Genomic DNA, 13,526 nt, shown 5'->3' with positions numbered 1-13,526 from the left:
GTGAGGAATGTGGGGAATCCACTGTGGTGGATGTTTTGGTTGACTTTTATGTCTTTGTGTGTCTTGTTGCTTTTTGTTTTCGTATGGCTGTATGGTAATCCACTTATCACTGTACCTTAACTGGTACATGTGACAATAAAAGACCTTTGATACCCAGCATTCTTCTTTATTGCAGGTTTTTATCATCTGCTACATTCTGGACTTCACAGTTCCCGCAAGGCTTGTTTCTCTTAACCGTTCTCCCTCTATTGATGCTTCCCCAGACACACCACATGTCATTCTTCAACAAGCTTTCAGAACCCTTTGTTAATCTCCTTGTCACACCAATACTGTATGTGGGCTCCAACTATCACAGGCATCCACTTTATTCGATTCACCCCTCTCTGCACGGTTAAACATGGCCATTTTTTTAACATTACCAGTTCTGAAATATAATCATTAGTCTGAAACATCAATTCTGCCTCGCCTATAATTGCTGTCTAATCCGCCAAATATCTACAGCATTTGCTGTTTTTATTTCACATTTCCAGCATCAATAAATGTCTTGTTTTTCTATTTTGCCAGACAACGTTTTAAAAGTTTTTAAATGTCTCATATTGTATTTCAAAACTTATTCAAATAGATTTAAAGTTGTTTATTAATTTGTCCACGAGAGATCTTGGGCTGTGGACGCCGCGCCAGCTGGAGCTCTGCAGACCGTGGCTTCAGGCTGCCGGTAGTCGCGGCCCAGCGAAACGAAGAGCTCCCCTCCGGCGAGCCGCAGTGAGTGCTCGCCTGCTCCACGCCGAGAGTCCACTCTGCGCCAGTCGCTGAAGCCCCGGGTGCTTCTCCGGGAAAGGCCGCGCCGATCCTTGCTGTTAGGCCACAGGGGAGGCGACCTGGAAAAAGTTGCATCTCCGTGGAGGAGGCGACCGAAACGGTTTCCCCCTTCACCGCCCCCCCACACCACCCCCCACACAAGACACACAAAGAACCATTAAAAACATACTTTAAAACATACTAAAAAAATTTAAAAAGTTGAAAAAGCGAGCACGCTGCTGGTAGGGCACAGGCTTGCAGCGCCCCCACTGACCGAATCCGGTTAATGCACACGATTGCTGGTCATCTACTCTTAGGGCAAAAAGTTGGGGTCAATGTAGCGTTACAACATGTCTCTCTGCTGCTGCTGGCTTCAATGCAAGTCCAGCAAGGAAGTTGACCATCAGTTGCTCTGGCCTCTAATCCCCAAAGGCGGCCAACTCCTCGATTTCAGGCCACAGTGCCTCTAATCCCCAATCCGCAGTCTTTTATCACTTGCGTGACAAACCCCCCAAGCACTAAGTGGTTGATAACGAGAAAATCCCTTTAGATCCATGAGTGAAAGATGAGCGCGATTTGGCCCAACATTATGCTTTTTCCTACAGTTACTTTCTGCTTTAACCAGAACTGCAGATTTCTCAATGCACTCATGTTTATTCTGCCTGAGAAACCATGCCAAGTTATGGGTAGTTTAACACCGTCAATCATTTACCATTATGAGCCCTGACTGTGCATGTGAACAAACATAAAAGTCAACTTGCCGACCAGAAAAATTACTAAAATTTAAACTCCACCCTGAGAAAAGATAAAACATAATTACGTGTAACAAAAAGTAATTGCAGATGTAGGTTTATACCAATGCTAGACAGAAAATGCTGGAGTAACTCAGTGGGTCAGGCAGCATCTCTGGAGATAATAGACAGGTGACGTTTCGGGTTGAGAGCCATCAGATGTATTTATGTGGGTTTATTTCAATTTCTCATGGACTAAGTGTATTTTAGGCTCAATTTAGTAACTTGCAAGACAAAGGAAAGTACAACAGCCAGCAAGGTCCCACAAACGCCTTTGAGAGAAATCATGCAAAGATCTGTTTTAGGGACATAATCATGTGATCTGTGGTGACCACGAGAGATTTCGTCAATTGATTATTTTAACAAATTCTTGTCATCTCGCTTGTCGCGTAGAGTAAAATAAAAAATATCAGCTGCTGGAAGATCTCAATGGATCATGCAGCATCTGTGGAGGGAAATGGACACTGGCATTTTGGGGCAAGGCCCCTCATCTGTTCTGAAAGAGTAGAGAGGAGATAGAAAGCATTTAGAGGTGTGGGAGAGGGCAAGAACTGACAAGCAATTGGAGGAGGCAGGAGGAGGAGTTGATTGCAGATGGAGTTTGGTGGGGGAGAGAGGGGTGGAAATGACAACAGAGGCGGGGAAATAACAAGTGGAGGCACCAAGGGATTCAGATTATGGAAGAAAAGAGGGTGAAGAGTGGAGCCGGATAAGGGAGGGGTTGTGGGCATGTGAGATCAGTACGGGGGGCAGATAAGGGACCCAGCGGGAGGAGTGTGTGGGGTGGGTGGAGGAGGTGATAGGGTGGTGGGGGGGGGGGGGGGGGGGGAGGTGGTTTAGATTGTAAACAAGAGTGTGTGATAAAGGACATGGGTAGATCAGAAAGAGAGAGAACGGTACAGAGGTACAGAGTGGGTTACCTGAAATTGGAGAATTCAATGTTGAGCCATTGGGTTCTAGACTACACAGTTGAAACAGGAGATTGTTCTTCTCATTCAATGGTTCCCAACCTGGGGTAAATTTACCCCCAGGGGGTAAATTTGACCGACCCATGGGGTAAATTTGTTGTTTCTGGATTTGTACATATTTTTTCTCATTGACTGAATGTGTTTGGTTCTGGCATACTGGTATCTGTTCATCATTAGTTGTTCATAAATAAGTGAAATAACATTGTTATGTGCTATTAAAGTTGCCTGGGATAAACAGGCTAAAAAAGGTTGTGAACCCCTGTCCTAGTTTACGTTTGGCCTCACCCTGACAGTGGAGGAGGTGAAGGACTCACACGTCGGTGTGGGAGTAGGCAGGAAAATTATAATGGCTGATAGCCAGGAGTTCCCGGCAGTCACTGCGGACAAGAGCGCAGGTGCTTGGAAAGGCAGTCGCCTCGTGTGTCCTTGTTCCCACCGATGTTGTGGGGGACACATTGAGAGCATCGAATGCAATAGTCAAGTTGGAGGAGGTGCATCTCTGTCCCACCTGGTAGGGCAGTTTAGGTCTGTGGATGAAGGCCAGGGAGCTGCTGCATGGTCAGTTATTATAAGCCCTTCATTTGCTGGGGAAAGTGGCCGGGGTGGGCTGGATAACATGGGGATGGATGAGCAAACCAGGAAGTCAAGGATAAAGTGGCCCCTGCAGATAGCAGCTGCGTCTCCATTCCTTGGAGAGCAGAAGGATGAGGGGTGATCTTATAGAGGTGTACAAAATCATGAGAGGAATAGATCGGGTAGATGCACAGAGTCTCTTGTCCAGAGTAGGGGAATCCAGGGCCGGAGGACATAGATTCAAGGTGAAGGGGAAAAGATTTAATAAGAATCCAAGGGGTAACCTTTTCACACAAAGGGCGGTGTGTGTATGGAACAAGCTGCCAGAGGAGGCAAGGTACACAAAATTGCTGGAGAAACTCAGCGGGCGCAGCAGCATCTATGGAGCGAAGGAAATAGGCGACTTTTCGGGCCGAAACCCTTCTTCAGCCTGATGGGGGGGGGGGTGGGGGGGAGAAGGAAGGAAAAAGGGAGGAGCCCAAGGGCGGGGGGATGGGAGGAGACAGCTCGAGGGTTAAGGAAGGGGAGGAGACAGCAAGGGCTAGCAAAATTGGGACAATTCAACGTTAATGCCATCAGGATGCAAACTGCCCAAGCGGAATATGAGGTGCTGTTCCTCCAATTTCTGGTGTTGCTCACTCTGGCAATGGAGGAGACCCAGGACAGAGAGGTCGGATTGGGAATGGGAGGGGGAGTTGAAGTGCTGAGCCACCGGGAGGTCAGGTTGGTTATTGCGGACTGAGCGGAGGTGTTCAACGAAACGATCGCCCAACCTACGCTTAGTCTCCCCGATGTAGATCAGCTGACATCTAGAGCAGCGGATGCAGTAGATGAGGTTGGAGGAGATACAGGTGAACCTTTGTCGCACCTGGAATGACTGCTTGGGCCTTTGAATGGAGTCGAGGGGGGAGGTGAAGGGACAGGTGTTGCCTTTCTTGCGGTTGCAACGGAAAGTGCCCGGGGAGCAGGTGGTACGGGAGGGAAGGGAAGAATTGACAAGGGAGTTACGGAGGCAGCATTCTTTGTGGAAGGCAGACATGGGGGGAGATGGGAAGATGTGGCGAGTGGTGGGGTCACGTTGGAGGTGGCGGAAATGGCGGAGGATTATGTGTTGTATTTGCCAGCTGGTGGGGTGAAAGGTGAGGACCAGGGGGACTCTGCCCTTGTTGCGAGAGCGGGGATGGGGAGAGAGAGCAATGTTGCGTGGTATAGAAACATAGAAACATAGAAAATAGGTGCAGGAGTAGGCCATTCGGCCCTTCGAGCCTGCACTGCCATTCGATATGATCATGGCTGATCATCCAACTCAGTATCCCATGCCTGCCTTCTCTCCATACCCCCTGATCTCTTTAGCCACAAGGGCCACATCTAACTCCCTCTTAAATATCGCCAATGAACTGGCCTCAACTACCTTCTGTGGCAGAGAATTCCACAGATTCACCACTCTCTGTGTAAAAAATGATTTTCTCATCTCGGTCCTAAAAGACTTCCCTCTTATCCTTAAACTGTGATCCCTAGTTCTGGACTTCCCCAACATCGGGAATAATCTTCCTGCATCTAGCCTGTCCAATCCCTTAAGAAATTTGTAAGTTTCTATAAGATCCCCCCTCAATCTTCTGAATTCCAGCGTGTACAAGCCGAGTCTATCCAGTCTTTCTTCATATGAAAGTCCTGCCATCCCAGGAATCAGTCTGGTGAACCTCCTCTGTACTCCCTCTATGGCAAGAATTTTCACCTCTGTACTAAACAGAAAAGCCTTTATTTTAAGACACGCCTGGGTTCCAGGCATTCCTGCCAGAGGATACATCATTCCTGCATTGATTTTCTCATGAAACAGGAATCTTGTTTGTTTTGATGAGGTTACCTCGTTCTTTTTAACTAGAGTGAGTGTAGGCCCTGTCTGCGACACATCTCCTTAAAACACAAAGCCCCCACCAATCCTTGGAAACAATCTGGTAAATCTCCCTATCTCGCGTATGGATGAGGCCCTGGTGCGAGCCTCATCTATGGTGGCGGAGGGGAATCCCCGTTCCCTGAAGAACGAGGACATTTCCGATGCCCTGGTATGGAATGTCTCATCCTGGGTACAGATGCGGCGTAGGCGGAGGAATTGGGAGTAGGGGATGGAGTCTTTACAGGGGGAAGGGTGGGAAGACGTGTAGTCCAGATAGCCATGTGAGTCAGTTGGTTTGTAGTGTATGTCGGTCAGAAGTCTGTCCCCTGCGATGGAGATGGTGAGGTCAAGGAATGGTAGGGAAGTGTCGGAAATGGTCCAGGTGTATTGGAGTGCCGGATGGAAGTTGGTGGTAAAGTGGATGAAGTCAGTCAGTTGTGTGCGGGTGCAGGAGGTGGCTCCAAAGCAGTCGTCAATGTAACGGAGGTAGAGGTCGGGGATGGGGCCCTGGTACGTACTGAACAAGGATTGTTCAACGTACCCGACAAAGAGGCAGGTGTAGCTGGGGCCCATGCGTGTGCCCATAGCTACGCCTTGTGTTTGGAGGAAATGGGAGGAGTCAAACGTAAAGTTGTTGAGGGTGAGGACCAACTCCGCTAGGCGGAGGAGAGTGTCAGTGGCTGGGTATAGGTTGCTCCTCTGGTCGAGGAAGAACCGAAGGGCTTTGAGGCCATCCTGGTGGGGGATGGAGGTGTAGAGTGACTGGACATCCATGGTGAAGATGAGGGGGTGAGGGCCTAGAGTGTGGAATGCGTGGAGGCGGCGGAGAGTGTCTGAGGTGTCTAGAACATAGGTGGGAAGGGATTTGACCAAGGGGGATAGTATGGAGTCAAGGTATGTGGAGATGAGTTCGGTGGGGCACAAACAGGCAGAGACAATGGGTCTGCCAGGAGAGCCGGGTTTGTGGATTTTGGGGAGAAGGTGGCAGTTGAGGTTGGGACTATCCCATCGATTAAGGGACAGTTAGACAGGTACATGGATAGGACAGGTTTGAAGAGATATGGACCAAGCTCAGGCAGGTGGGACTATTGTAGCTGGGACATTGTTGGCCGGTGTGAGCAAGTTGGGCTGAAGGGCCTGTTTCCACACTGTATTACTCTGTGATTCTGTAGGTGGGGGAGAGGAAGAAGAGAAGGGGAGTGGAAACCTCGAAGAATGATGTGCTGGATGCAAAGGCTGGTGCGGTGAAAGGTGAGCTTTATAACCCGGTTCCATATTTGGAGGGGGGAGGGGGGGAGGGGGAGTGTGGTGTGAACAGAAGTGCAGGAAATGCAGACCACACTGTTGTGGGAATCATCAACCACAGTGGGGGAAGAGGGGAGAGTCACGTTTCATTACAAAAGTAGACATTTCAGAAGTAGTGAAGTGGAAAGATGCAGCAGAGATCGAGAACGTGAGCAGAATGGAATTGCATGGGTAGGCATCAAGTATTGCAGTCACTCCCCTTGAAACACCATGGGGCATTTTTGCTGCATTATAGATTGCACGTAAATAGAGGTTCTCATGGTGATTACAACCCATGAGTCAGAATGGAGTCCTGGGGCAATGAAGTGACAGTTTGCTAATCTAGTGACTCATCCAACTACTCAGGAAACAACTGATTCAAGTCACACAAGCAGACTGGATATAGCCATAATGATTTAACGGTTATCATGATTCATTTATGAACATGACATGCCCTTTGCCAGAATCTGTGCTTAACATGAGCTAAATAACACAAGTTTCACCAATATTTTCCCAATGGCTGCACATGCCAACTCAATGAATAAATATGAATTTCTGATAAGTGCCATCAATCAGTTCAGTTTCTGTATATCTAAAATTATTTAAGAGTGGTAAGTCTCCCAGGGGTGTAACGTGCAAAGTTTTCATCAAAATTGTATGCACAGATTTGAGCCGAGGCTTAAGACCATCAACAAAAGTCACATTTTCTCCTCTGGTTTACATGCCTTCTAGCTCGAAAGAAAGTTAATTCTCTTGATGTGATATATTGGAATTTACTGCCTAAAATGAAAAGATAACTTGAAACAGAATGTACATGTTACATTGGGGCTTCGATTGATCAGTCAGCGTCGCCAGGTATGAGGTGAGGTGATCACGTGCCTCCCATGTTGGGACAATCCCAATTTACAGGAATCCAACCCTAATTCCACACCACCTCACCACACCAATAGTACTGCACTGTTTAGAGAGAATGTGATTTTATACCTGTACTAGCATCAATTTTAAAGATTCTGAGAATATGGGGACAAGAATTATATTGTATATGATATTAAGGAATGGGAAGTGAAGGGGGGTATTATTATACTAGGCCAGGGATTGCATTTAATCTATAGAAGCCTCTATAGAAGGAAATGATGAACCAATATACATAGAAGATACTAAACAACCTTAAAGGACAGTCTCATCATCTAAAATCCTTTAGAATTAATTAAGTACAGTGACCGTACATTCTTATTTGGTGTCCGGACATATTCTAATTCTGTGCTGATTGACTGCAGAACAGATTTTCAGCTGAAGTTAGGAGCCAATGTTGGGGGTTGTAGTGTGGGGGAGCAGAGCAAATAGCGGCCAGGTTTTGGGGCCATGGGGTCCAGTAAGGACTAGCCTCAGCTCAGGCACTCACTTCCCTCATTGCCTGAGTGCCTCCTCTACTTTGATTCTGTGCTACACTGCCAGCACTTGGTACAACCAAAGTTGGCACCATCTGTCTTGCTGCCCACTAATTTCACAATCTCTAATGCAGTAGGAAAATGATCTTGATGTGATATATTGGAATTCTCTCTTTGCAGCAACTTCAGCAGAAATGATGATCCTACTACTGAGCACCATCCATAGCAAGTCACCAAATCTGGCCACTCACAAAGCATACCAAACACCAGAGAATGTGCCTCTTTCAAATCAATGCATTGAAATACCTGCTGCTAACCAGTGGAAAAGTCAGTATCAATGCAGGCAATCATTGCAACATCTTGCTTGAAACTCATTTAGACAGAGGCACGTGTTCACAATAAAATAGTTTCCTCAGCACTTTCTCTGAAATACACGCTATTGCTCACAACTAATGTCCGTCTGGTTCTTACAATGACATAACCCAGGTACATTGCCATCACAACACGATGAATTGCTGTCACATAAGAAGACTGTGTTTGCCTGGTAACTTTCCTGGCTCAGTGATTTATTTATGTTTTATCATCAAAATATTGAGCAGCGGCACCCTTACCAGCCAAAGTGGAGTCAGAATAAACATAGAAACATAGAAAATAGGTGCAGGAGTAGGCCATTCAGCCCTTCGTGCCAGCACCATCATTCAATATGATCATGGCTGATCATCCAAAATCAGTACCCCGTTCCTGCTTTCTCCCCATATCCCATGATTCCGTTAGCTCTAAGAGCTCTATCTAACTCTCTCTTGAAAATATCCAGTGAATTGGCCTCCACTGCTTTCTGTGACAGAGAATTCTGCAGATTCACAACTTTCTAGGTGAAAACGTTTTTCCTCATCTCAGTTCTAAACGGCCTACCCCTTATTTTTAAACTGCGACCCCTGGTTCTGGATTCCCCCAAAATCGGGAACATTTTTCCTGCATCTAGCCTGTCCAACCCCTTAAGAACTTTATATGTTTCTATAAGATCCCCTCATCTAGTGACTATAAGCCCAGTCGATTCATTTGTTCATCATATGTCAGAATTGCATTCCTTGCTTGTAACATTCAATTAAACAACCAGCACATGTTCAATTATCTGACGTGATTATTTTCAAACCATGAATTGAGTGTTCCAAGCATTTAAGAATTAGTGAAACAGTAACTTCCACACACTCAGTACTTGGATGATTCAAATTCCCTCTCTGAACTATGGAAAACAAGGATAATAGTTAATTTACACTTAGGATTTCTTCTAAATTGTGGCTGAATTTGGGAGATTTTGCTTTTTATTTTCAAGTAGTCTTGCTCAGGTACATTATAGTGTTAGAGTCAGAGTTATGCCGCATGAAAACAGGCCCTTCGGCCCAACTCCCCCCACACCAACCAACATGCCCCATCTACACTAGTCCCACCTACCTGTGTTTGTCCCATATCCCTTTAAACCTATCCTATCCATGAACCTGTCTAACTGTTTCTTAAACATTGTGCTAGGTGCTGCCTCAACTACCTCAACTAACCCCATGCAGACAGCAACCGTAGTCAGGACCGAACCCAGGTCTTGGGCGATGTAAGGCAGCAACTCCACCGCTGCGCCACTGTGCCTCCTCCGGCAACTCGTTCCAGATACCTACAACCATTAGTGTAAAAATGTTGCCCCTGAGGTTCCCATTAAATCTTGAACCTATGTCGTCTGGTTCTAGATTCCCCTACTCCGGGTAAAAAACTGTGCATTTATCCTATCTATTCCTCTCATGATCTTGTACACCTCTTTAAGAGCACCCCTCATCCTCCTGCGCTCCAAGGAATAGAGTCCTGGCCTGTTCAACCTCTCCCTATAGCTCAGGCCCTCAAGTCCTGGCAACATCCTTGTAAATCTTCTCTGCACCCTTTCCAGCTTGACAACATCTTTCCTATAACATGATGATCATAACTGAACACAAGACTCTAAATGTGGTATCACCAATGTCTTATACAACTTTAACACCACCTTGGTGTTATAAAGAAATCCATCACGTGAGCCGAATACCGTGTACAGCAAAGTGTGCCAGTTGTGGGCGCCCTGGGGGATTTCCGGGACCGCTGGGCACGGCGGGGGTGGATTGCATCTTTAATAAGGATAGTGATATAGTTGTATAATAGTTTATTTAGTATTTGTTTTACTTTGTACGATGGTGGTGGATTTGGTTGTATTGCTTTGTAGTGTACATATCATTTTTGTAAATAATTGATTAAAATTACTTTTTGGAAGATAAAATGTGGCAGATGTAACCAAGGACCGAGATTTTACCGACTCAAAGTTAAAATAGCAATGTAGCAATAAACCTACACCCCGAGTTAACCCAGACAGCAATTATGTACCACATTTCATCAATGCTTGTGGTTGTATTTTGCACACACCTGCCAATTATAGATAAAGTTTAACACCAATGATTTGCCTCCCAAATGAAATAGCAAGGACTATTTACCTGATCCAGTCAGATGACTGAACGGCCAACTGGCACATGGTGAGACGGTGTCGACTGGAGACAAGGCCCTGCAATTCATAAACAGAGAGAATCAAATGTTAGTAATAAGACAATCTGAAAAATATTTTATAACGCAATATGATTAGATGTCACTGTCTACAAATTGGACCCAGATGCATCTGGATGTTATCATAAGATCATAAGTGATAGGGCGTATCTATCTATCTATCTATCTATCTATCTATCTATCTATCTATCTATCTATCTATCTATCTATCTATCTATCTATCTATCTATCTATCTATCTATCTATCTATCTATCTATCTCTGCCTGAAATATATCCACTGACTGCCTCTACAGCCTTCTGTGGAAAAGAATTCCGCAGATTCACAACCCTGTGCACATTATATGGAAGAGGTAAAGTTTGCTTGTTTTTAAAGATTTGTGGCCATTTCCATCAGCAATTCCACCCATCTGGAAGTTGTTCTGGGCACTTCTTCTCATGATTTACCTGTATGTAGGTACATTTACTCATTGCATTTCATGTACGTGATGATATCATCAACATGTTATCCTTGAAAGTGGTGTCACAGGTAGATGTGGTGGTGGTCAAAAAGACTTTTGGCACATTAGCCATCATATGGTTCAATGGTCCCTTATTGTCACTTGTATTGAGGTACAGTGAAATTTGATTTATTATTCTGTCATATAAAACAAAGCGACAAGTTACATAACTACATAAAGATTAAACATAGGTACACAAAAATGCTGGAGAAACTCAGCGGGTGCAGCAGCATCTATGGAGCGAAGGAAATAGGCAACGTTTCGGGCCGAAACCCTTCTTCAGACCGATAGGGGGTGGCGGGGAGAAGGAAGGAAAGCCCGAAGGCTGAGGGATGGGAGGAGGCAGCCCTGAGGGCTGAGGAAGATGAGGAGACAGCAAGGGCTAACAAAATTGAGAGAATTCAATGTTCATGCCCGCGGGATGCAGACTCCCCAAGCGGAATATGAGGTGCTGTTCCTCCAATTACCGGTGTTGCTCACTCTGGCCATGGAGGAGACCCAGGACAGAGAGGTCGGACAGGGAATGGGAGGGGGAGTTGAAGTGCTGAGCCACCGGGAGGTCAGGTAGGTTCTTGCGGACCGAACGGAGGTGTTCGGCGAAACGATCGCCCAACCTCCGCTTAGTCTCACCGATGTAGATCAGCTGACATCTAGAGCAGCGGATGCAGTAGATGAGGTTGGAGGAGATACAGGTGAACCTCTGTCGCACCTGGAACGACTGCTTGGGTCCTTGAATGGAGTCGAGGGGGGAGGTAAAGGGACAGGTGTTGCATTTCTTGCGGTTGCAAGGGCAAGATTAAACATATGTCAGTGTTTGAGTATAGAAGTTGGGAGGTCATGCTACAGTTATGCAAGATGTTGCTGAGGCTACATTTAGAGATCGGCTAAACGCACAGAGTAATTTGCCCAGAGTTGGGGCATCGTGAACCAGAGGACGTAGGTTTAATGTGACGGAAGAAAGATTTAATAGGATCTAGAGGGGTACGTTTTTTACACAAAGGGTGGTGAGTGTATGGAACGAGTTGCCGGAGGAGGTAGTTGAGGCAGGTACTATTGCAACGTTTAAGATACATTTAGACAGTTTCATTGGTAGGATAGGTTTAGAGAGATATGGGCCAAACACAGGCAGGTGGGACTGGTCTAGATGGGACATATTGGTCGGTCTGGGCAAGTTGGGCTGAACGGCCTGTTTTCTCGCTGTAAAACTCTATATGCATCCCATTTTAATTATAAACGATAAAAAATAATCATTTAATCATTAACGATTAAAATTAGAACAATAGATCATGACCACTTACAGTACATTTAGATTTACTCACAATAAAGCAAGAATATTACACTGAAAGTGGTGAATCTCAGATAAGGAACTGCTGAGATATCATTATGTTTTATAAATGTTCCAACATTTCTTCAGTAACTTTACTGGATTAAGTATGTCTAACTCTTATTGTGGGTGCAGGTGGGACAATGGCACTCAGTTCATTCTTTCCCAAAATGCAGCCTCTGGTTTATCCCCAGCCTGATCGCACCTCCCTTTACCACGCTCATTCCTGGTCTTATCAGTTCCTAGCCTCACACCATCACTCAGGACCAGGGTGCTTCACATTGTCAGAATCAGAATCACACTCTATTCGCCAATTATGTTTTGCAACATATGAGGAATTTCATTGTTATCGAATCTCTCCCTCCTTTTTCAACTCGCCTCCCCACCAACGCCTGCTCTGATTCCAGAACCCTGCCACCCTCCCCCCTCCTCCTCCCCACCCCCAATGCCTGCAATTCCCACCCCCACATCCCTTGGTTCTCCCAAACTTTCTTTTCACCACCTTTCTAAATAGGATCAATTTCCATGGATCAGAGTGTAAATGCCCCTGTTGCTATCTGAACAGCCATTCATTGCACTGGCATTGAAGATTGAGTTTTAATTGCAAATAAGCTATTTTCTTAAAACAAGTTTGGTCCTACTTTGCAAATGTATTAGAGACTGGTGGTTTTGTGTCAGAGATGAATAAGCACCCATTTAGTATGCAAAAATGTCTGCTGTCCATGAATATGCACCTGTGACATGCATGAAGGATGCAATTAACTTGATACAGAGCTGTTTCTCAATATTCACTTTGTTTAGACTATTTCCCATTAAACTTCTCAGTATGAAATTTATTTGAAGGTTATTAAACCTGTCTTGCAGATCACATTGTGTGCAGACCACAGTGTCCATGGCCTAGTGGACATCACATTATATTGTTATTTTCCCCTTAAAATCTCTAGACTCAAATAGCAATGAGCAAAAGAGTACAAATCATGCTGAAATGTCACTCTCTCTCTTTGAGGATGGGTGGGAAGAACTAATGTTTTAATCGGACTAACAACCTGGTGGCCCATGAGTGTTCTCTCAGTACTCTAACCAGTTGACGACACATCGTCCCTAAGGGCCGCTCCGATCCCCATCACCGGCAGACGGGTCAGAAGAAGCCAACATCTCTGAACTGAGCTGAGGCCCCAGGTGAATGAGAAACTGCTGTGTTCAATTAGCTGCAATTGGATCTACTCAGTTGCACCTCGTCAGCCCTATGCCTTATAAACCCTGGGTGTTCCAGCCAGAGGAGAGACAAAGCAAATGGGGAAGGGGGAGGAAGGGGGAGGAAGGGGGAGGAAGAGGGAGGAAGAGGGAGGAAGAGGGAGGAAGAGGGAGGAAGAGGGAGGGAGGAGGAAGTAGGAAGTAGGAAGTAGGAAGTAGGAAGTAGGAAGTAGGAAGTAGGAGACC

At 45.7% G+C, this 13,526-nt stretch overlaps 1 protein-coding gene across 3 annotated transcripts in view; it reads right to left on the bottom strand.

Moving 5' to 3' along the window:
* Positions 1–13,526, bottom strand: part of nmnat2 (nicotinamide nucleotide adenylyltransferase 2) — a 261,995-nt gene that overhangs the window by 102,192 nt on the left and 146,277 nt on the right. For all 3 annotated transcript variants that reach the window (XM_055642144.1, XM_055642142.1, XM_055642143.1), the window contains one exon: positions 10,198–10,265. In XM_055642144.1, the coding sequence (XP_055498119.1) occupies positions 10,198–10,265 (68 nt within the window). The remainder of the gene's footprint in view (positions 1–10,197; positions 10,266–13,526) is intronic.

The sequence above is a fragment of the Leucoraja erinacea genome, chromosome 10, assembly GCF_028641065.1.
Source record: "Leucoraja erinacea ecotype New England chromosome 10, Leri_hhj_1, whole genome shotgun sequence".
Lineage (NCBI taxonomy): Eukaryota > Metazoa > Chordata > Chondrichthyes > Rajiformes > Rajidae > Leucoraja > Leucoraja erinaceus.
The sequence above is the reverse complement of the archived record's forward strand: the minus strand, read 5'-3'. Positions and strand labels throughout refer to the sequence as shown.